This window comes from Leishmania donovani, chromosome 27 (assembly GCF_000227135.1).
Source record: "Leishmania donovani BPK282A1 complete genome, chromosome 27".
Taxonomy (NCBI): domain Eukaryota; phylum Euglenozoa; class Kinetoplastea; order Trypanosomatida; family Trypanosomatidae; genus Leishmania; species Leishmania donovani.
Window position 1 is genome coordinate 457,589 of NC_018254.1, and position 23,150 is coordinate 480,738.

Sequence of the window (23,150 nt, forward strand, 5' to 3'; positions counted from 1 at the left end):
GGAGAGGGGTGAGCGTGCCAAAGAGGTCGGCAAGGAGGAGCACAGTGGAAAGCACTGATCAAGCAAAGAGTGGGGGCGGTGGAGGAGGAGACCGTAATGCCCACCCGGTGCAAGCAGTGCGTGTGCGTGTGTGAGCAGGAGAAGACGCGAAGAAAAAGACAGAGAGCGCCGCCAATGAACGCATCGATGGAGAGAAGGAAAGAGAGGGGAAAGCCGTCGTCACGCGCGACTGTCAAGCACGCATGCCCGCTGAGTGCTTGTTTCGGAGGTGGTGGCGCTCCAGGTGCGCACAGAGGCAAGTCCTCGTCAACAGATTGCCGATCGCCTTGACAACAACGTCCATTATCGTCGGAGACATGCATCCCTTGCTCCACACCTTCTTGCGCTGCTGCTCCAGGGGTGGCGTCATGTCACCGTCGAGGATACACGTGTTGACCGTGTTGTCTCCGATCCCCTTCGCGATAGTTGCCATCAGCTGCGTGGAAAAGATCGACCAGATCGTGAGCAAGGGGAACCCGCCCTATCCATAACTCGGCCACTGCACATTCTGCATGCACCCCAAATCATCGTGGCCGCATGTGCCAATGCCGAAGTACTCCACCCTGTCCGCCCAAACCTTCAGCCCCTGCATCGGCTCTAACTCGCCTTCGATCAGCGCGCGCTCGATGTCGAGACGCATGATTACGGTTATCAGGTAGCGCACCTTGTCGGCGGCAGTGCGGATGACCACGGACTTCAGCCTCTTGGTTCAGCCTCCTCACGTTCTCAAGCGTGAACGCGGGCTGGTCACCAAGGCACCTCTGCAGGAGCGGCGTTATGAACTCTGTAAACTCGCCAGAGCGCCCAATGATCACCCCACCAAACCGAGAGAGGTTTCTCGTGCATCCCAGGGGAACGCGCCACACGCACGGGCTGTACAAGCTTCTCGCGCGGCTCGCACCCCATCTTGTGCCACGAGGGCATCGTCCTGTGAATCGTGGCGAGCACATGCATCTCCTAGTTGTCCACCGAGTAGTCTGTCGTGTTCCAGCTCGCCTCCTTCATCCCAGAGAACGGGTACAGCGCGGTGTCCAGCTGGCCCTGGGGGTTGCAGCCCCGAAACCTCCTCGGAGAACTGACTAGCAGCCTCCCGCGCAGAGATGGGGATCGATGTGTGCAGCAACAAGATCGACGCATCAATGTCTTTACGCGTCTCCTCAACCTCGTGTATCAGCTGCGGCAGCCACGAATTGATGCCTTCGAATATTTCGGCCAGCTTCTTTACAGCCGACCCCAGCTCTCGGAAGTCGAGCAAGGCACTGTACCCCGTTGTTCCAGTGTCACCGGCACCGGTGGGCCCCTTCCTCACAGCTGATCTCTACCGTCTGCTCGCAGCGCGGCAGGAAAATCTGGAGGTCGTTCTTGGCCTACGCCTTCGCTCACACCTCCGGAGCAGCGTTCGTAATCGCCGTCGAGCACTGCGTCAACTCAACTGCGAACATCGTCTACCCCTTCACGATCTGCTGCATCTCGCAGAAGTTTTTCCTCCCCACCTCCGTCATCCCGCCAGCTGCAGCATAGGCCTTGCGAACCATTCCCTGCATCTCAGATGCAGAGTAGATGTGAATGTGGCCCTCACGGCCATCGTCTTGCCGCGCGCCTCCATGCTGCAAGAAGACATCATCACGTTCGCATCTCAAAATCCCAGATCGAAAAACGTGCTGGAAGAGGCACGCCCTCACGAACACATCCTTGAGCGTCTTGTACGCGTTCCTGGTTGCTGCTTGGGTGCAGGAAAATCAACGGCTATGTTTATGTGATATGGGTGTCTGCAAGGAGTACAGACGACCTCTGTGGTTGAATATGACAAGCATCTCAAGAAGAGAGTCTTACGGACGCCCGAAGAGGCTTCGGGATGCGCTGAACGCTAGGGGGCATGGCTTCCGTTTCGCTGTTGGTGTTGCTGTCGATGAGTAGGCAGTAGTGCGGCCGTCTTTTTTTTTCTCGATAAATTTTTTCTATTTTTTGAGAGGCGAGGAGATAAAGACGAGATAAACGCCGCTGGGTGGATGGAGTTCGTTGAACGCGATACCGATTCATTTATTATCGTAGGCGTCTGGCCGTTTGACCGGGAGACAGCAGAGGATGTAGGGAGTGAGGAGGGTGTGTGGATGTGGATGTGGATGTGCCTGTTTATGTGTGTGTATGTAGGTTTATGTGGAAAGGGCGAGGGAGGGAGAGAGACGGGAATACGTGTGTAATCGTGAGTGAGTGTGAGCAAGCGGCGAGAACAACCAGAAACAGACGAGAGTGCTGACGTGGTAGATGTGACACCTCTGCTGCACAAAAATGCCAACAGAGGGGAAAACGAAAAAAAAAAATGCACACACGAGGAACCAAAGGGCAGGGGAGTGCGGCACGAGCCGCTACATGGGCGAGTGGAGGTGTCTGTATCCGTCGCGTTCTGAATGGCGTGCTGCGTGGTTGTTTTTCTTCGCAGATGCAAGGGACTTCGAATTTTCTTATCAGCGTGGCCGTTCTGTCATCGAACGCGAGTTCACCTCCAACTCGACCTCCGGCCCATCACAGGTCCACTGAGTGGTGCGAAGTGGCCATGAACACGCATTACAGCAATGCGTTGACTCCGTCATCTGAGCATGGCCTCTAACTCAAGTTCTGCCCCCCCCCCTCCGTCTCGCAGGTCGCCTCTCAGCCGCTCCCAAGGTGCCGCTCGCCACCTAGTGCCTCCCTCTCGCGGCGGCGCAGGCTCCCCACAAGTGGGAAGTGAGGGCCGGATAGGATACGTCCGAGTCACACCCGCACTTCGCCTATTGTATGATACAATCGTATTCACGGTCGCAGGCTACTCCAACGTAACGCCATCTAGGGCTTGACGGCCGGCATCAGTAGCGATACGACGCTCTGACTCCCCGCACGCCGTAGATGCTTGAACCCTGTCACCACTAGAAGTGGTTCGGCATTGGCAGGGGGATAGGGTGGGGGCTGCTTGGCTTCCCCGCACAGAGTGGGGGTACTGGACCCTGTGATGCGACTCTGGGGGGTCCCCCATCATCCGTGGCAAGGGAGTGGAAGGGGAAAAGAGAAGCCCGATCATTGCGAGAAGCTGTGGCCTTGGGTCCGTTCCCACTCAGGCGACTCACTTCCGCTTCATGCTCACCATTCATGAGATTCCCCCTCCCTCTCCTCACCTTTGCCCGCGGACGATGGCTGCAGTGCTGGCGCGCCAAACAGCAATGCTGGTTTTCTTTCCTTTTTTTTCCATCTAAAGGAAAAAGAGTACTTAAGATGCACCACCTTACGTGTGTCCGTCACATCCTACCCCTACGCCCCATCGGTCGAAAAGGCAACGTCAGGTTGCAGCAGCGGAGGAGGAGCGCGTTGCAGAGGGTCTGCGGGAACGCAGAGAAAAAAAGTACCGTGACAACTAGACTAGTGAGATCAACAGGCAGAACAAGCACCCAAAACGCAAAAAAAAGTACACACACACACACAATAAGACCAAGGGCACTACGCGTGGTTGGAGCAGATGATGCGGCGAAGAGAAGAATGGTCTAGAAGAGGCGAAAAAGGAAAAAAGGGCAAGCCCTCCAAAACGCACATCGGTCTCCTCTGTTGGCTCCTCACTTCCGCGGCAGTAGTCGTCTTCGCTCTCTCCCCGACATTCTCGAAATACGGGTAGTGCTTCATAGTCACCTTGGGAAGCTGCTGTTGCTCCAGTCCCCCTTCCCCTCTCACATTACCCACTTGTGCACCCGCAAACGTAAAACGAAGCACACAAAAACCTCCACGAAACGCAAGCGGAGGTGTGCCACATGCCTCGCCCATCAACCCTCCCGTCAAACTCCTAAAGGCACATACGAATCGGTAGAGATTTGCGGCACACACAAGAAGGTGTGGAAGGCATTGTGACTGAGTTGATGCCTTTCCTTTGACTAGCCGGTGCCCCGGCTTCTCCAAGAGAACTTGGCGGTGAAAGAGGAAAGGGGGAGTGCACGCCTCACAAGGAGATGGAGGAGAGAGGACGCACATGCACCACTCGGCCATCATTGAAAACACGCGAGACGTGAAGCTATATGAAGAGGGAAGCGAACAAGAGGAGTCCACACACACACACACGTACCTGCACACACGTGTGCGACAGCAGAGATCATTGATTGACTCGCTCAAGGAATAGGCTGACCCAAACTTCGAAAAAGAGATCTTGCCTTTCGTTCTTGCAGCAGTAGAAGTAGGCCCACGGTTGTGCCCCTTCTCCTGCAACGTAGGCTGCAGGCTATGTGGATAATCCACACTTCACGGCACATCGCCTTGACGCCTCACCTCGTGTTGGGTTCCTCCTTTTTTCGTATGTTACCTTTACCCTCTTGTTCAGCCAGGACGCCATCGGACACTGTTTGCACTCCACTAGGCGTCCGTGTCGTACTTCTCGATGATCTCGTGCGAGGGCCACACGCGCACCATGCCGTCCTCAGCGCCGGAGGCGTAGGAGTTTCCATCTGAGGCCCAGCGGATGTGGAACACGGGTCCGTGGTGACCGCGGTTGGACTCCACCTCGACGCCATCCAGCGTGAACTCCTTGGCCTTCAGCTTTGATCCGGCCGCGACGCGCTGCCCGTCTGGTGAGAGAGACGCGCACTCGACATCCTCCGAGGTGGTGAAGCTGTCCTTCACCTCCAAGGACGTGATGTCGATGAAGCTGATGCTCTTCTCATGAGCGGCGACAATAGAGTGGCGGTGCGTGTATTCGACAAAGTTGAGACCGGGAATCTCACGGCGCAGGTAGGGCCCGGATGTGTCACGGAGATCCCACTTCATGATCACGTTCTCGCACGCTGTCACCATGGTGTTTGTGTCCAAAAAGTATGTCGACTTGACGTTAATGGCGTCGGGGCTACCAAACGACAGAGGGTCAGCATCGTACCGAGTAGCGTCGTAGATGCGGATGTTACCATCGAAGCAGCCTGTGGCAATCCGCTGATCCATCCAGTCGCACGACTTGATGTACTTTGGGTGGCTCCACACATGAAGTTTCTTGCCAGTCAAGGCGTCCCAGACCATCGCAGAGTAGTCGCCGCTACCCGTCACCAGCCGCGTCGCACCAGAGTTGAAGGCGGAGCAGAACACAGCGCCCTTGTGCCCCTCAAACGTTCCTACCCAGTCACCGGTCTGGCCATTGCGAAGCATCGGTTTTGCGTCGTGGCACGATGTCACAAACCAGAAGGTGCCATCGATGATTTCACTGTAGTTAATGTGGCATACTGGGCGCGTGTGTCCAGAGCAGATCTTCACCTTGGTGATATCAGCAACACCGTTGTCCGCAGCGGGGGCTGCTGGCGCTACCTTGCCAGTGGGGGCCACGTACTTGCTCATTACAGCTGCCGTGAGAGGAACGCTAAGCGAAGCAGAGAAGTCAGCGCAGAAACCAAAAGGCCGACGCGCACTACCTGTTGCACGGCTGCTTACTGCGTCCTGGAGTTGCAGCGGCGGATTTAGATATCTGTGCTGCCGCTAATATACCGTGACTAATGTGTTGTCGTCACGCTGCAGTCAGTGTATTCTGTTTTTCGTGTTTGCGTGTGCGCGCGAACTCGTGAGCTGTTTCCGTGTTGTCGTTTTCGCCCAAACTCGGGTCTGTGCGTCACGATCGGATTGTGAGAAGGTGAGAAAAGCACTGGAAGCTGGTGCTCACACAACGGTAATTGGCCACGCCAAGGAAAAAAAGCTGATTCCGCTCTTTCAGAGGTTCTTCGGCATTTCAGAGCAACGCAAACCAAACAGAGGAAACCAGCGAGCGGCGCGCACCGCAAGGTGCGCCGGCACGGAGAGAGAAAGTCGAGAAGTTCGTGAAGCATACGTAAAGGAGAGGAAAAGATGCCCACAAGAGCAGCAGTCAGGCCAGCTGTGCCACCGAATCGATCAGTGGAGTGTCGAACTCACCCGACACAACGTCCGGCACAGGAATTCTGGAGGGCAGAGGAAAGCAAACGATGCAAGCACAGCAAAGACGGCGGCTAAGTCGCCCACAAGCAGCCGTGCCCCTCGGCACGAGATGCATGTGTCTCAGACGGTAGGCGAGAGACCACGACGCATCAGCCGATTTGGTTTTGCATTCTCTGAGACGAAACATACAAATAAGAGTAAGAGTTAGTCTCACTTAGTCCTTAGCCTATACAGCGCACAGCCTCACACTGGCCATCACAAACTCACAAAGAAAGTGGAAAAATAAACGACGGTCACGCCCAAGCTTCCAATTCTTTCACTTGAACCACCTTTGCTGCGAGCCACCACAACACTGCTGCATCACACCTCATCCCTCGTTTGTCTCCACTCTCTCACTGAGCGTTCAACTTTCGCGCTAAAAGAGTAAACAGGACCGACGCCTGCCGGTATGAAGCATGAAGGATTGCCTTTTCAAGGGTTTCCCGGTGGCGAGCCAGTTTCTATATCGGAGGGGTGGACAGAAGACGACGCTGAACCTTGCTTTCGGCCCGCCTCGGAGCAGCGGTTCGATGACTCGCACCATTGCCTACAGAGGTGAGAACAAAGCTTTCAAAAGCCTATTCCGGTTTCGCAGTGCTCTTGCGCCGCTGCTTTCACTCGAAGGTCGGCATCCATCACTGAGTGCGCTGACGCGGCACGGCGCGGAGTACATCATCCACACGCAAGATCATCTCAGCCGCCTCCGAGGCATACGCCACAACAGAGCTCTTCACTTTGTAGGACTCGGTAATCCCAAGTGTCTTCACGTCAGCAATGTCACCACGAATAACATCAATGCCGTGCGATTTGTGCCCCTGGTAGTGCTCCGCTTGGAGGCGCGTGACAAGATCATTGCTATCAAGGCCGGCATTGTCTGCGATGATAGCAGGAAGGGTGCGAAGGGCAGCAGCAAACGCCATCATCGCCAGCTGCTTCTTCCCCGCGACCGCCTTGGCCTTCTCCTCCACCGCGTTTGCCATGAGGAACTCGGAGCAGCCGGCACCGAGCACCGTACGCGTCTCTTTCACGGTCTCCGAGATAACGCACACCGCATCATGGATGGAGCGCTCCGCCTCATCAAGAATGTGGCGCGACGCGCCGCGCAGCACAATCGTGCACGCCTCGCCCTTAGGAAGTCCAGAGAAGCGGATCACAGTGCCCTCGCCAATCATGATCTCGTCGATCCTCTCAGCGAAACCGTACTGCACGTTCGAGGTGTCCTCGAAGGTCGAGACAACGTCCGCGCCGAGAGCCTTCGCGAGGCGCTCAATGCCATCGAAATCGGCATGCTCGATGGCCATGATACCGTGCTGTGCAAAGATTTCCTCCGGATAGTTGTAGATAAGCTGACGGTTGATGAAGCAGTTGATGTTGTGCTTAATGATCTTCATACACTTGGACTTCATTTTTGCCTTTTCAGACGCCTCCACCTCGGCGAGCTGAGAAACGCTCTCAACGTTCACCTTCGCACCAAAAATCTTGATCTTATCGGTGTCCATGGGGGTGTTCGCTACAAGAATCTTGGCATTCTCCAGGCGGCGGGGCTGGCCAATGCCAATCTTCTTGTCCAGCAGGAACCCAGGCTCGAGATAGCTGTCGCGGAGCGTACCACCAAGCTTCTTCATGATATTAATCATCTCAAGGTTGCCGCTGCCCTTCAGACGAAGAACCGCGTCGACGCAGAGCTTTGCGAAGTGGTCTGACTCCACAGTAATGATCTTGGAGCTGAGGGTAGTCTTGGCGATGCGGATGAGATCTTCGTAGAAGAGCTTCTCGTCCGCGCCGTGATCCTCGGCGGACTCCGCCAGAGCCTTCTGTGCGGCGTCGGTAGCCATGCGGTAACCCTCAATGATAGTCTGAGGATGAATGGACTGATCCAGCAGCTTTTCAGCGTTGCGCAAGAGCTCGCCAGCAAACACCGTGACGCTAGTCGTACCGTCGCCCACTTCATCATCCTGTGTCTTACTCATATCAATCAGAATCTTGGCAGCCGGGTTGTCCATAAACAGAGATTTGAGGATTGTCGCACCGTCATTGGTGACACGCACGGACTGAGTTCGATCCGTTCCTTGAAGAATCTTATCCATCCCCTTCGGGCCCAAAGTTGTCTTCACAATGTCAGCCACTGAGACGGCACCCATGATGTTCATGAGGCGTGCACGTTCGCCTTTCTCCTCCGAGGCGCCCTGGCGCAGCACCTGCGAAGCCTGGTTAGCAAAGAACATTTTTTCTCAGTCTGCAGAATAGTACAAAGCTAGATTGAAAGCTGTCGTCTTTGCGAGGTGTAAGTTGAATATCGTCTTGTGCGGTAAATAATAATAAGAAGCAAAGGGATATGCTTTCAAAAGGAATATATTTTACATTATTAGTTGCAAGGTTAGATATTCAAGAGAAGTGGAATAGGCACAGAGAGGTAATGAAAGAACTCTAGAGCAGAAAATGGACTCGCTGATCCTGGAAATGGTTTGCAGAGAGCAGGCATTTATGCCAAATGACACAGCTGTGCGAGACCTATAAGAGGCGTGTTCGTCACGGCAGCAAGCCCTAGGCTATTTTATACTCTATCACGGCTTTGTAGGGAGACCTTTTTTTTTGTCACGGTAGTGAAAAAAAATGCTGATAAGGACAAGTCATAAATCATTTTTTTTTTTGCGGGTGTGTGCGTGTGGGTGTGTGTAAAATGAAAATCCAACGGTCAAAAAAAAAAGGTGGCAATAACAGAGGTCGCAAACAAATCTGTAATCTCCTCGTTTTCCCCCCTCTGCTTTTCTTTCCGAGCATTTTCAAAGCACATAAAACATATGACATGAGCCAGTCACATATCTCGGGGGAGAGCAAAAATAATCATTTTAAATAGAGCGCACAGTAAAATGCTAACAAGAACAAAAGGGGAAAACAATACGCAGCCTCATACTGGGAAATAAAGTAACGCTAAAAAAGTCAACTGCGTTACTCCAGGTGCAACACAAAACTAACATTATGAACATCTAAATGGTGCATCATATGAGCCGTTACTGTTTCCGTAATCTTTTTTCGCGCGCTTGTGTACTCGGTACTATTGCGTAGTTTGCCTGCCACAGTACAAATTGTGAGTTCACGCGGAGGAGTCGAGTGTATCCATAGCTTTGGAGATTCGACATCTTGCAACAAAGATGTAGCAAGTAAAGCTTCGCGTAATTTATCGCAATAGTTGCTTTCATGATTCGGTGCAGATAGCAGAAGAACTTTTCCCGTTTCCTCGAGCAGCGGAAACGCCGAGAGCAGAACTAGGATGGCGCTCATAGCGCTACAAATTGGATCCGCAATCCAGAGTCCAAACAGATAAATCAATATACTCGAAATAATTACACTAACACTACCTAGCAAATCCGCCAGAATATGTAGATAAACACCCCGCATGTTGTGGTCCACATGACCACTACCAGCTTCCCCGTGCGAATGCGAGTGACTATGACCATGCGAATCGTGAAAAAAGATAATGCCCACCACGTTCACGGCTAGCCCGATCACGGAAACAAGAAGCAAGTACGGTCCCTCGATTTCGGGCGGGTTCAGAAATCGCTGTATGGATTCAACCATCACATACAAAGCAATAAAAAGAAGAAGAATGCCATTTACAAATCCTCCGAAAACTTCGTATCGTCCGTAGCCGAAGGGATGCGTTTTTTCGTCTGGTAGCCACGACGCAGCGTGCGCCGCGTACAGTCCAATGATAATCGACGCTCCATCAAGCATCATATGAAATGAATCTGAAATCAGTCCGAGAGAATTCACTGCAAGACCGTAAATGAGCTCTAAAAGCATTATGCCAACAGTCAACAAAAGAAAAACAAAAAGCTTGCGCTCCCTTGAATTAGAGAGTAAGCTGACAATAATGCCGCTTTCCTCGCGGTGCTGCTTTGTCTTCAGCATCTGCGTTGGGTTAAGGGAGACACCACTCAGTGATGCTACAGACGAGTCTGCAAAAGTCAGACCTTTGTGCGCAGCAAAAATAAGACCGGCCGAGGTTAGCAAAGCAAGGCTTTCCCAGTCGTACACAGCAGGAAACACTTTTTCACCGCAAACTACTGATCCAGCTGACATACCAGCGGCCGCAGCCACAAAAGTGAAAGCGTTCCCCTGCAACACCAGGCCTGCATTGACACAGCCCGCCAAAACAATGCCGGAAACACAGAACACTAGTAACAGCAGCATTTCATTCTCGACTATCGGCTTGTGCTGCACAAGTGTTGCAATGAAACCCACAAGACTTAGACCACAAGCAGCAAAAAGAAAAGCTGTTTGATCAGCTTTTTTCACTACGTCTTTCGTGGAGAGAGAAATCGCACAAGCCGCGCAAAGAACCCCTAACGCTCCAAAGAGTATGAATGGGCGAGTTTCTTGGCCTGGATCGGATGTCAGAGCCAGGATGACGCAACTGAGAGCCGTACAAGCCATCTTTGCATTTCGCGAGCTTCTTCGCGTTCGAGCAATATGATCGGCGCCAGCGGCGCAGGCGCAGGCACACGCGAAACGTAAAGCGCCGAGTGTGGCCAGCCCGTAGGTGGCGCTTAGACAAAAAAGTGCACATGCCCCAGCAGAGAGCAAGCGGCTTTTGTGACGAGGAGTGTCACACACTGCTGCCTTCGACCGAAGGGCGCGTGGGAACCGCGCCAAGAAGGTCAGCAATGCCACAAAGGAGCTCAGCCACACGACGCTGGTGCCAGATAATCTCGCACAGTGGCTAGCAAAAACAAGACATGTGGAAGCCGTAAGAGTCAGGACTGCTGCGGGAATATGCATCTGGTGAATTTGAAGGTGATGCGCAGCTGTGCAACAAGGAAAGAGTTAGGGGGTCGAAAGAAGAATAGAGGCTGGGTGAAGCAGTGGAACTGTCCATTTGCGATTTCGAACGGCCGCGAGGGAGAGTTTTCGACACTAGTAAGCAGCCATTGTATTCAATGGCCCCCCACGCGGGTGAAACAGTGAAACGGAAGAGCGACCCTATGAGAGGATTAGATGCCGAGTCCTCACGGCCAAAGCAGAACAACTGCTGCTCACGCATGCTATTTGAGGCTTCAGCGGAGTTCAGTCACTTTGCTGGACTTTATAATAGACGCAATGCAGAAAAAAAAACAGAGCTCTGAGTGACGGTGCGGTTCCAAATAATGATAACACTGGGGAGCTGAATCGACACTCAAAGGGGCTCGGCCCGCAAACGAAATCAAGCTGGATACTCTTCTAAAGTGATAGTCGTACCCGATAGAGGGTTTCATCTGCCTTCCACGAGATTGCGGCGCGGCACACGCAAGACCACGGATCGCGGGGGGGGGGGGTAAAAGAGTAATAAGGGCCCAGGACGAGTGGACCGCTGCAGGAGTTCTAAGCATCGCATCAGCTGCAGAATGCGTTGACTTTGCGTAGTAGGCTGAGCATTCATCATGAAAAGCAAACCAATTCGTTCGGGTGAAGAGGAGGGAGACTTTCACGCGTCCTTGCACACGCACCGAAGTTTCACAGCTCCCTTCAGCTCTTTCTAAACGCTTCATTTAGCTGGCAAGAACTGCCACTAGCATCACCCAATTTCCAGAACCCCCTTGCACAACTGTTGGGTGGCACTGTGAACCGGCAAACATGTCGACCACAGCGCAAACACAGCTCCCACGACATGTGCGGTGCTGAATGACTATCGTCCGACCTTTCATGCGCCGTTCAGTCAATCCAAGGAAGAGGATCTTCGAGTGGGTTTTGTGTCGCTCTGTTTCAAGTATATGCAAGGATGGCATGCGAACAGGGGACCCCCCAGAGTCGCATCACAGGGTCCAGTACCCCCACTCTGTGCGGGGAAGCCAAGCAGCCCCCACCCTATCCCCCTGCCAATGCCGAACCACTTCTAGTGGTGACAGGGTTCAAGCATCTACGGCGTGCGGGGAGTCAGAGCGTCGTATCGCTACTGATGCCGGCCGTCAAGCCCTAGATGGCGTTACGTTGGAGTAGCCTGCGACCGTGAATACGATTGTATCATACAATAGGCGAAGTGCGGGTGTGACTCGGACGTATCCTATCCGGCCCTCACTTCCCACTTGTGGGGAGCCTGCGCCGCCGCGAGAGGGAGGCACTAGGTGGCGAGCGGCACCTTGGGAGTGCTTGTGATGCGTAGTACAAACAAAAACATATTTATACGTGTTCCTCATTTAAGAGCAAGTCAAGAAAAAAAAACAAGAAAAAACAATAAAGATTTCATGGAAGAAAAATGGCGTATTTTTTCCCCTTTGACTTCGAGATTGTACGAAGCAGGCTAGTTGAGGTTTGGCTGCGGTTAGGAGAATTAGATTACCGGAGAGCGGCAGGGGGCGCCGTCATTTCTCCCTGTTCTGCAGAAACCATAATAGCTGACAGGCACTTCTCCTTTTCTCTTTGCTTAAAAGCCTCTTCGTCTCGTCCCCCCTCTGTTTCTGGTCTCTGTGTGATGTAATCGGAGTCGAAAAAAGGAGCTATATTTGTTCATGAAGCGGAAATGTTCAAGTTTGACTACAAGATATCCTACGACGAGTTTGTCAGAACAATCTACCATCATGCACGCCAGTACGAGATAAAAGTTTCCGATCCTTATAAGCAATGCGTCACTGTCAATGCGCTCATCACTAAAGCCAAGGACGAAGAGAGCAAACGAAACTACGCCAATGCGTACTACTACGTCAACAAGTGCCTTTTATTTTTCGATAAGGAAGAGAACCCGGTTGACTTCACGCAAAGAGATCCATCGACAAAGAGGGTCTTTGCTGAGGCTCTTGACCTCGAGGCTAAGTTGAAGCTGAAGGAACTACCGATCGAGTACAAGGCTATGATCGAAGAAATCGACCGTCGGGAGCCGGAACGCCGTCGCATCGTAGCCCAGCAGCTGGAGTCGGACAGCGGAGATGGTGACGGGAACAAGCAGCTTTCTAGGGCTGTAGACATGCACTTGACAAGACAGCAGCAACTTCTGTCTTCCGAGAACAGCAGCGTAGATGAGTTGTTGCAGCGACTTCGCTGGGCTTCGGTGCCTGGCACGAGGAACATTACCCTACGCACGGTCTCCAATGGCCCGCCTGCTCCTCCTCCAACGTACGACACCGTCTCCAGACCGGAACCGTCTCCAGCGCCAGTAAATCCCGTGACAGGCGACAGCCACGCTCTCCCTGCCTCAGCCTCACATAGAAGCTATACAACCTGTATCCTGAATCCTTCAAATGCCTCTCTGTCAGTGCGACGGAGGGGAATCGTAAATTTGGGTAACACATGCTACATGAATAGCGTGCTGCAGGTACTCAATTCCACGCCATTAGGCCAGTACTTTCTCACAGACGCCTATGTTTCCCACCTGCTTAATACAAAGGGAAAGCTGACTCGCTTGATCAACTCATTTAGCTTCGTTATCCGTGAGCTCAATCGTTCCGACTGCAAGTTTTCAGTGAGCGCGTCTCCGTTCAAGTCTGCTCTCGGAGACTACTACGAGGGGTTTCAAAACTCAAGCCAGCAGGATGCAAACGAGTTTCTACGTGTTGTGCTGGATGGCATTCACGGAGCACTGAATGTGAACGACAGTAATAGAATTGAGTTTCCTGAGATTGACAACTCTAAAGGCACCGATGACGAACTTGCTCGACGCTACTGGGGGCAGTACTATCAGAAGAATTCGTCCGTTATAGTTGACTACTGCGCGTTTCAAGAGCGAAGCGCGATTGTCTGCCCCTCCTGTTGCCACCAGTCACGTTCTTTCAATGTTTCTCTTAGCATTGAAATTCCTATTCCGCGGACCTCGTCAAAGGTTTCACTCGACGACTGCTTTGCCGCTTACTGCCGGGAAGAAATTCTTGACGATAGCTCGATGTACATGTGCCCTAACTGTCACCAGAAGGTGAACGCCCGAAAGCAACTGCTGTTTTATTCAGCACCACCAGTTCTATTTATTACTCTGAAGCGTTTCCGCTGTTACGGTGACTTCACCACCGCCTCAAAAGTCAACTCGAGCGTTTTCTTTAGTAAAACACTGAACATTGCCTCGTATATGTGCTCCAGCTTCTCGAAAACAAAGTACCATTTGGTGGGTATTATCAATCACCAAGGCAACATGTATGGAGGTCACTATACTGCAGATGCTGTTGGTGCTGATGGTGTGTGGTGCCACTTCAGCGATGAGCAGGTGACAAAAGCGGAAGTGGCAGATAATAATCTTGCCTATATTCTCTGCTACGTACGTTGATCGAACTTCCTCTTTCCCTAACGCTGAACACCTCTTTTTACCTTCCTTGTAATGCTGCGCAGGTGACATACTTTTTTGTTATTTGTTTGCTTTGCTTTCTGTTCTCCTTTTTGTCCCCTCTGAGTGTGGATATGTTTTTGCTGTTGCTGCTTTCATGAGATTCGGAGATTGTGGTTCCACTTTATCGCAGGTTATAGGCTTGTAAAGCGAGTCATCGTTCTCTGCATCTTAGCGACAGTGGGGTTTCAGTGATTAGTTGGGCACACACATTCACACACACACAGGCGAAGAAAAGGTCTTTCTTGTCTGTGGCTATCTAGAAGCAGATTGCATATCTTACTGTTGAGGAAGAATATGTCAGAACGAGCTTCACAATACGTGCAGCGTGTGGTGTTCTGTTGACCACATCTCTTTTACTTGGTAGCTGTGAGATGCACTGCGGTGGCGAGTTGCCGGTGTCTTTGGGGCGCCTTTCACTTTCCCCCTTCTTCTCCTTTTTCACTTCTTGTCACTGTATCAGGAGCACGCGAAAAAGAGTTCTGCTTCCCTTTTGGAGGGAGTTTACACAGAATGCAATCAAGGGTGTTTTATTTTCCTGGGAAGGAAAGCAAACCTGATTACGAACCTCGTATTTCCCGTCGCGTGAACGAGATACTTCGTCAATCTTCACCTCAAGCTCGCTCAAGAACTTCTTTGCAAAGTAACTGGCAACCGTATGCGCCTATTCTGAGCATTCACTCACAGTTGAGGCAAGAAGCCGAAAGCAGGAGCCCGTCTCGCGCAAATGTGAAGCATCCAATGCGCGCCTCCTCTGTTTCCTCTCTCACACCACACGGATCACAGGTGGTGTCGCCGTCACGACTTCGCTATGTAGGGGCTGAGTTGACGAAACGAGTGAGTCCAAGTGACCTCCTTCGTGGAGCGTCTGTGACAAAATTCCGTCAGCAAAGCTCTTCGCAGTGTATTTGGGACTCACCTAGGCATCCTAAAGCATCAAACACACTCCCAGTGAATAATGAATCGTTCAGCACAGTCCTACCATGTTCGCTTCATCCTCTGTTGCAGCAAGCGTTGCTGCTCGTCGAGTCTGCGGAGTTCGAAGAACGGTTCGCATTTTGTCAGGAGGAGATGGACGCCTTTGATTCGATAATCACCGTACTCGGTGTGGCGAAGGAGGTCGAGGTTATTCGCCTTGCTGCCTTTGAAATGTTCCACATCGAAAGGGCGTCCCGACGCGCACTCAAGCGTCAAGAACGACATGAGCGGCAGATTCTCCGGCTTTGGTACTCCGAGAGCTATGAAGATGCTCTGCTCTCGGAGGAAGTGCGGGTAATTCGGCAACAATCTGAGGAATCAAGAAGCTTTTTTAGTAACTCGCTTTCGCGCTCGCGAAGCACTTCTCTGAAACAGCAATCACAGGATCTTTTCGACATGGCTGCGCCTCGGAATGGCTCTCCCTCGTCCAAAAAAGTGCCACGCTTACAAAAAAGGGACAAAATAGCTCATATGGCTTCGCTTTTGTTCTCTGCATCGATAAGGCAGGGAGAAGGCATTCGAGGCTCTTCTCCCACGGACAACTGTGACGAAGTACTGCACAGCTCGCCTCGAGTGTTGTCGCCGATGCCATCAGAGCCGTATTTTTCACACACCATCGGCTCATCTCATTTGTCGCACAGATCTAGCGACTCGGTAAACGTTGCAGACAGACGTAGATATTATCGCGAGTACGGTGACCATTGTCGGAGGACACTTGAAAGCATGGAGGCTGACCTGGAAGATCGTATCGCCAGACAAGAAGCTTTACTGCTGCCCGCAAGACAGAGCTATCAAAGCAGCTCCCCCTTTTCTCTGATTAGACGGCAGGCTCCCCTGCTCCTGCCGAAGTCAGCAGAGGATTAAACTATGAAGCACAAACTTAGGAGTGGATGCCTGTGCTGTGCTCTTTGCCTTTTTTTTGGTACGTCTCTGCGAGTAGGGCCCCTTTTTTCCTTGATGCTCAATCGCTTTCTTTTCCTTTTTCTTTCGCACCCATAATTGTGCTACTACTTTTACAGATGTCAGGCTAGTGCCCTCTTTGAAGAGGTTTTCTGTTTTTTTTTATCTGTGTGTGTTCTCTGCCCCTCGTCGTTTTATTGTGGCTCTGTACCTGGTGTGCGCGTTAAGGCAATTGGGCGCCCGCACCAGAGGCATAGGTGCACATATTTCGACACTGGCCAGCGATATTGCCAGCATGCATGCTACGCGGAGGAAAAAAAAACTTATCGAGGCCGTCTTCTTCGAGTTCAGTGAAAAGCAGTGGCCTTTGCTCGTTGACTATGTTTATCGGCATGCTACCCACTTCGCCTTCTCGTGGTTTAGTAGTGCAGAAGCAACGAGGCAGCGAAATGTCGACAAAGAAACGAAAAGAAACACAAAGCTTGATTGCTCTGTCAAGGACTATCCATCATGCTCCCGCATGAGGTACTCTCGGATGCCACAAGCAATGTACTCTGTCCTTCTCTTTCTTCAACCTCTCTCTCACAAGGTACACGGATAGTACCACTGAACGGGTTGTGCGCGGAAGGCAGAAGGAGAGGAGTAGAGGTGATAGTGTGTCAGTATGCGCCGCTGCTGCAAGCTTCAGGCGCTTCCAGGAGTGCTGAGTATTTTGTCGGACTTGGCGAAGCCTCGCACCTCAACTTCCTATCAGGAGCTTCTGCGCAACTCACACCTCCCCGCTCAGCCACTGCCTTTCCTTCCACCACCTCGATGGGCGGCGGAGCTGTCGCGGGTGCTTCACAGAACCTTCCCCGACGTGGTACAGCATCACCACACTCGTTTTTTGCAGGTGTTTGTGCACCCAAGTTTTACCACTGCCGCCGGCGTGTCTGGCACGATGCAACCGCTTGTCGCCATTGGCGAGTCGCTCTTGGAGCGGATTGGCGGCCTGTGGATACTGGCAACATTTGAGAGCACTCGACGTGAGGAGTATGCTTCCTTGCTTGCCTTGCTAACCAGCGACACGGCGCTGTGCCGAGTCCTGCGCGATCACTGGCGCTTGGAGCACATGGTGCTCACAGATGCCTCGGCTGACCTGTTTTCGCGTCAGCGCCTCAGCTCCACTAAAGGGCTCATGTGCTGGCTTTCTTCGCATGGGAGCGTGAATGGTGCACAGCCGCTTCCCGAACCATATGGCGCAGGCTGCGTCAAAGCGATGGTTGCCGCAGTGCTTTTAGCGCACGGCAACGACGCAGCAGAGCACTTTGTGAAGTCCGAGGTGCTTCCCTACGTCTTGTAACATCGATTAGGCGATGCCCCTGTCTTGGTTTTCTCACGCCAGTGACGCACCAGTGCAAACTGCAATAACTGCTATGGTTGTCGTCGGGTCATGCCTCCGAGCCTCTCCTGTCGTCGTGTTTCACTAAGAAGAAGCATAAGAGAGAAAGCAAGCGGCGCCGCTAACACTGCTTTCCCCCTCCATGTGTGCTAGGAGGCCAAAAGTACCTCACGCAGCCCCACCCCTTGAAAACGTCGCCTTCATATCCTTTCGCTGAAGGGCTGTAACATGATTGGATGCAACTGACGAGGCGCTCGTGATATCCAAGCACCCTCTCGTGAACTTCTCCCTTGCCCACTGTTTGCAGACCCGCTGAGTACGGTCGAACAGGTCACATACGCGTGCCTGCTTTCACTCCTTCATAGGAAAAGAAACGTCTCGGCTGCTCTGCCTTCAGCCGTCCTTGCCTTTTGCTTCTTTCTCCCCCACCTATCGGTTTAAGTGGTCCCCCTTCCCCCATCTCCAGCCCTCGCCTCCCTAGATAAAAGAAAGCCGAGGGCGCAAGCCATCACAGCCTTGTCCCGCCACCGTGTGCTCGCGCGAGCGCCCTACCGCTCTGTTCGTGGTGAAACGCACAACCACCATGGTGGACTCCGCCACCGGGGAGGCTGACCCTGCCTTATCCTCCTCTCAGCTTATCCTTTTGGCGTACGAAGAGGAAGCGCCGCGGTGCAAACCGCCAGAGGAGTTACTTGCAGAGCGACTGCAAGCACTTAAGAGGTATAAGTACCCCATTCCTGAAGATCCCGAGAGCGACGCCTCTGGCGCTAAGGCTTATCTGGCGGTGTGCGCGGAGCTCGCCAAGGCGACCGGCGTGAAGGGTGCAACAAGTTCCATCGCGAAAGATCTGGCCGCTGAGAACGAGGTGCTAGACTTGTCGTACGCGGGGCTTGGTGTGAAGGGGTGCACAGCTCTGGCCGCCGCCCTTCGCGTCACCTCGGCAGTGCAATCACTGATTCTTGTCGGCAATTACATTACTCCGTCCGCGGCGCTGGAGTTGGTGCGCGCCATAAATGATGCACGCAACATCCAGTCTCTGAACCTGTCGAAGAATCAGATGGGCCGCGTGGAGGCGATGCGGAAGGGTGCACATCACCTGAACACCTTCTCCGGCGGCGCGGTGGTGAACGAGGTCCTTGCCCCTGGCAGCACACTGCGCTTTTTGGCCCTCTCAGATAACGATCTCGGTGACACCGACATCGCTGCCTTTGCGGATACCCTAGCCGAGAACATCACTCTGCAGGAGTTGGACTTGAGCTACAACCGCATCGGCTTTGTCGGGGCGACGGAGCTGGCCAAGGTGCTGTCCCGAAACAGCGACCTGCGCGTGCTAAACATCGAATGGAACCCCCTGCGAGCCGCAGGTGCGCAGCTCCTCTTGTCTGAAGGGCTGCTGCAGAACAACACCATCAAGCAATGCAACCTGAGCTCTTGTGGGCTGGATGATAAGTGCGGCCAACTGGTTGCTCGCGTGATATCGGAAAATGCCATCGAGGAAGTGATTATAGCCAACAACCGTATCGGCCGCGTGGGTGCTGAGGCCATCGCCCGAACCCTGCCGTCCACGTCTGCGTTGACCACACTGATCATGGATGGCAACCCCATCGGTGACACTGGAAGTGCAGTTCTGCTGGATGTGGCTTTGAGCGGCAGCGTTTCCACGCTTCGGGTGATAAGTTTGCAACACTGTTGCTGCAACGACCCCGCCATCCTCCGACGCGGGCAGGAGGCCTCCACTGCAACGCTCAAGATTCGCATTTCGGAGAGCGTGTAGCTGCCTTGCGCTTTTCCTGTTTGACTTGCTTCTCCCGCTTCGACGATATGCAGAGGCAGGCTTGCGCCAACTGTGAGTGTACACGTCTGTGTGCCTGTGTGCGTGCCTTTTCTCACCCCTCGTGGGGTGCTTTCGTTTGCAATGTACATTACCGTGCCTCATAAAAGTGACAGCTCAGCCTGCCTGCCTTCCACGGACAAGGTGCGCGCATGCACGGCATTAAGGAGGGGACGCGGGGGGAGGGTATCCTTCTCACCACCCCTTCCCCGCTTTCCCTCGTTTCAAAGTTCCTTCTCTCACGGACACTCAAAGAGAGGTGTGGGTGGCGTTGAACCGACAACCACTTAGAGAGCGATGCTCGCACTTGATTGGCGCAGCGAGGAGGGAAAAGACATCATCTTTGCTTCTTGCCCCACTGTACACGACGCGTTTGAGGCCAGCGGCGCAGTGTCCGTGCGTTACCCTTCCCCTCTAGCACTCATCTGTAAGTGAGAGGGGATCTGAGTATTCATACGTTCGCGCATGCACGCATCTACACGGTTCCGTCTTTGTCCCTCGCCTTGTGTTTGCTTTTGTTCAGGAGGTATCCACTACGCTTTCTCCTCCCTTCTCCAGTGTGCACCCTCCTCTGCACCCAGGCGCTGTCTCTGCTCATGCGGTAGGCGCTGTGTGTGGTTCTGCGTGAGCACATAACCCAGCTAGCTGCCAGCGCTACACTGTTGGAGTGCACAAGCACACCAATTTCCCCGACACCAAAGGACACATAAAAGCAAAAAGACGCCACACCTCTTTATTCTTGTGGTGCAAGAGGAACAGTGAGAGTACCGCCACTTTTTGGGCAGCCGGTGCACCCTCTAGCGGCCATCATGACTTCTTTACCTGTGAAGATGCAGCGGTATGAGGCGGCGCTCGCGAGCCCGGTGAATCAGTGTGGTGACCAGAATGGAACTGACCCTCCGTCGTCTCATCCAATATTGGTGCTCTCGCGAAATCGACCACACAGGCGTTGTCAACGACGACACCTATGTCACGACTAGGTGAGCGTATTCGCTGGTCACGGCTCCTCGTCGCTCGAGTGCTGCGGGGCAAGAGATGCGCTGCTGCTGCGCATCGACACACAATTCCTCGCTGACGTGTCACTGAACAAAGATAACGGTGCCGTGTTTTTCATTGAAATACCGAGCTGCTACTTGCCCGTGTTTCAGGAATGATGTTCGATGACACACGGCGCCCTCAATGCCGTTTCCGGCTTCCTGAGCACCATCTCCTCCCGCAGTGCACAGAGCCGGCGTACGCATCGACCGTGCATTCCGTATGTCCTGGTCGCGATGACGCACCATCTCCCTGAGATGGATATCTTGTTTGGTGGCGCTGTCACTCCCAGTGCGCTCACCATGAATGACGAGGGCGGCAAGTTCGTTGCCCAACGCGGCAGTGTTCAGATCCTCGTCGACGCCTTCCACTATGCCCATTGCATGGAGACTTCTAAAGAAAGGGCCGAAGAAGCAAAACAAAAACGTTGCAGCGCGGCTCGGTGCTGCCAGCGCGCACCCGGTCTCGACCACTGGAGGAGCAGACCGTTCTCTGCCGCGACGCTCAAAAGTGGTGTCGTGACGCGCTTCTCAAGGTGTGCCGCACGCGTTCGAATTCGGTGCAGGCTGCCCCGCAGCAGGCAGACTTCAACGCCTACGGACGCTGCCTCCATTTGAATGAGCTGAGGCGGGGTGTAATACTCGAGTAGAGGAACTAGAGAGCTGCTCTCTCCTGCTACCTGGTGCAGCTGTGAACACTTTTTCTCGTGCTCGGCGTGCATGTGTGTAGGCGGGAAAGGTGCTTGAGAAGGTGCAGGTGGATCAAGCTGGCACACCCACTCTCGCATCCTCCAACACGGCGTATATGGCGCTGTCTCGCCTCCCCACGTTGAGCCTCTATGCACTTCTTTCCGCCACGTGTGCAGTGGACAGAGTAGAGATGAATGACATACAAAGAGCGCTGGAAGGACCGATGGTCCTGCGCTCAAGGGGTACTCGCCAACGTCAACCATGTGCGCCAACTCGAGGGTGCAGGCGTCTCCTCTTTTACGGTGAGAAGAAAGGCGACACAGGTGCGCGTGTGTTCTGCACGAGGCTGCACACCTCCTGTTCCTCACTCCGGCCGCGCTCTTCGCTCTCTCCTTCCTCATTCTTTTTCGTTGTTGTTCAGCGTCGACCTGTTGAGCCACATTCTTCTTTCCCTGTTTTAGTGGTCACCGCTGTCTGTCTGTCTCTGTCTCTCCCTCCCTCTTAGACTGCTATCGTGCGTGTATGCGTCAACGAAGACCCGCCATGGATGAAAAGACGGCACGCACACGAAAGAAGAAACGGCAAAAAAAAACGAAAATAAGGAACACTCACACGCACATGTTCAATTCAAGAGAACTTGTGTGCAGCGGGGCACAAAGGCGGCCCGAAATGTATCGAAAAGGCTATTTGGCTGCCAGTTAGTTTTGTAGCGGTGAGCTCTGCATGAGGAAGCTCAGTGGGGTGAGCTGATCTGCCTCACCACACTCGCTCAGGGACAGACACCCCGATGTGGCTCGCCGCAAGCGTTATCGTGCGCTAGTCTCGTTCGATTTGTACGCATGGCGTTTTTCGATCTATTCGTACGCTCGCCATGAAAGTGTTGCGGATGTTATCTCCACCCGTTCTCTTTTCTTCATTTTTCGTTTTCGATTTCCGCTTTCCCTTGTTGCGCTCCTTCGCCCATCACATGCACATGTGCACAACAACAACACCACGCGTCGGCACCCTCCTTGGGCATCACCACTTGCCGCCGTCAAATCCCTGCTCGCTTGTGTCTCTCTGACCCACACCCACAGCCCACATCAAAGTCCCCGCTCTTTTTCGCTTTCCTTCCTTCCTTTTTTTGAGTGTTCACACTGCCTTAGGGAAAAGGTAACACATCAGCAAAAAGGAAACCCCTCCGACTCAACACTGCCGAAGAATTCAACCCCCTCCCCCTCCTCTTCTTCCCTTTCCACACGCACGCACCCAGGCATACACACACACACACACACACACACACAGAGTCATTCACACTTGACACCTCACTAAGCTTTCCTGTTCTCCGTGCCCGTCTTTTACTTCCCGTGGTGCGGCTACCTCCCCCCTACCCCTCTCTCCGCCAAAGGAAGCCAGCAGCAAAGGCTACTGGACAACAACCGGCTCACTTACCGCCGCTGCCCACCTGTACCTTTTCTGTTTTCTCTGTCACCGTGGCACACGCCTACCCGCATCATCTTGTCTTCTCTTTCTGTTGTATTCACGCCAGCGAGGTTAGTCGACGTACACAACACTGTTCTCACTTCCGCCCGTCCCCTCTCTCGTCATAAATCTTCGTTTCTCTCTCTGACGGTCAGCCTCTGTTGTAGAGACTCCGTTTACGTGAAGGCAAGTTTGGGATCGCCGCGCACCGTTCTCGTTCAAAAACGAGAAAAAAAATACTAGTCTCTCCTTTGTTTCTTCACATATCAACAACTTGTTGACACTTCTGACGCACAAACCTGCACACGCCCCCCCCCTTTGGAAGAGCCGTGAAGAACTCACGATGTCTCAACAGAATGCTGTCGAGGCCCTGCTGGCGCGCCTGCAGATGGGGGACACGATTCCCGCCTTTCAGTCCATGGGAGTGGACCGTATCGTATCTCTGCGCAAGATGTCAGAGGAGGCCTTGCGCCAGGCCGTCCCGGACCCTGAGCAGCGCCAGGCACTGATGGACGCTATCGAAAGCCGTGGCCACCTGCAATCGCGTCGCGCTGGCCCGCCGGCGGGCCAGCCGCACCCGCCTCGCCGTGCCCCTGCTGACTTTGCCCCCATCGG

At 53.4% G+C, this 23,150-nt stretch overlaps 9 protein-coding genes across 9 annotated transcripts; 6 read left to right on the plus strand and 3 right to left on the minus strand.

Annotated features, from left to right (window-relative positions):
* Window positions 1-4,404: 4,404 nt before the first annotated feature.
* Window positions 4,405-5,370, minus strand: LDBPK_271140 (hypothetical protein, conserved; the record flags this gene model as incomplete). Its single annotated transcript, XM_003861919.1, has 1 exon — window positions 4,405-5,370. The coding sequence occupies one exon, from the start codon at window positions 5,368-5,370 to the stop codon at window positions 4,405-4,407; it is 966 nt and encodes a 321-aa protein (XP_003861967.1).
* Window positions 5,371-6,614: 1,244 nt separating this feature from the next.
* Window positions 6,615-8,204, minus strand: LDBPK_271150 (T-complex protein 1, beta subunit, putative; the record flags this gene model as incomplete). Its single annotated transcript, XM_003861920.1, has 1 exon — window positions 6,615-8,204. The coding sequence occupies one exon, from the start codon at window positions 8,202-8,204 to the stop codon at window positions 6,615-6,617; it is 1,590 nt and encodes a 529-aa protein (XP_003861968.1).
* A 724-nt stretch (window positions 8,205-8,928) lies between these two features.
* LDBPK_271160 (cation transporter, putative) lies at window positions 8,929-10,761 on the minus strand (the record flags this gene model as incomplete). The annotated part of the gene is made up of 1 exon (XM_003861921.1): window positions 8,929-10,761. One exon carries the CDS (start codon window positions 10,759-10,761, stop codon window positions 8,929-8,931), a length of 1,833 nt encoding a protein of 610 aa, XP_003861969.1.
* A 1,714-nt stretch (window positions 10,762-12,475) lies between these two features.
* LDBPK_271170 (ubiquitin hydrolase, putative) lies at window positions 12,476-14,203 on the plus strand (the record flags this gene model as incomplete). The annotated part of the gene is made up of 1 exon (XM_003861922.1): window positions 12,476-14,203. One exon carries the CDS (start codon window positions 12,476-12,478, stop codon window positions 14,201-14,203), a length of 1,728 nt encoding a protein of 575 aa, XP_003861970.1.
* A 570-nt stretch (window positions 14,204-14,773) lies between these two features.
* LDBPK_271180 (hypothetical protein, conserved) lies at window positions 14,774-16,102 on the plus strand (the record flags this gene model as incomplete). The annotated part of the gene is made up of 1 exon (XM_003861923.1): window positions 14,774-16,102. One exon carries the CDS (start codon window positions 14,774-14,776, stop codon window positions 16,100-16,102), a length of 1,329 nt encoding a protein of 442 aa, XP_003861971.1.
* A 700-nt stretch (window positions 16,103-16,802) lies between these two features.
* On the plus strand, window positions 16,803-17,480 carry LDBPK_271190 (hypothetical protein, conserved; the record flags this gene model as incomplete). Its single annotated transcript, XM_003861924.1, has 1 exon — window positions 16,803-17,480. One exon carries the CDS (start codon window positions 16,803-16,805, stop codon window positions 17,478-17,480), a length of 678 nt encoding a protein of 225 aa, XP_003861972.1.
* Window positions 17,481-18,102: 622 nt separating this feature from the next.
* Window positions 18,103-19,293, plus strand: LDBPK_271200 (hypothetical protein, conserved; the record flags this gene model as incomplete). The annotated part of the gene is made up of 1 exon (XM_003861925.1): window positions 18,103-19,293. The coding sequence occupies one exon, from the start codon at window positions 18,103-18,105 to the stop codon at window positions 19,291-19,293; it is 1,191 nt and encodes a 396-aa protein (XP_003861973.1).
* Window positions 19,294-20,510: 1,217 nt separating this feature from the next.
* LDBPK_271210 (hypothetical protein, conserved) lies at window positions 20,511-21,002 on the plus strand (the record flags this gene model as incomplete). Its single annotated transcript, XM_003861926.1, has 1 exon — window positions 20,511-21,002. The coding sequence occupies one exon, from the start codon at window positions 20,511-20,513 to the stop codon at window positions 21,000-21,002; it is 492 nt and encodes a 163-aa protein (XP_003861974.1).
* A 1,876-nt stretch (window positions 21,003-22,878) lies between these two features.
* LDBPK_271220 (hypothetical protein, conserved) lies at window positions 22,879-23,148 on the plus strand (the record flags this gene model as incomplete). The annotated part of the gene is made up of 1 exon (XM_003861927.1): window positions 22,879-23,148. A coding segment is annotated over one exon (270 nt), but the record flags the coding sequence as incomplete, so codon positions are not given.
* Window positions 23,149-23,150: the final 2 nt, after the last annotated feature.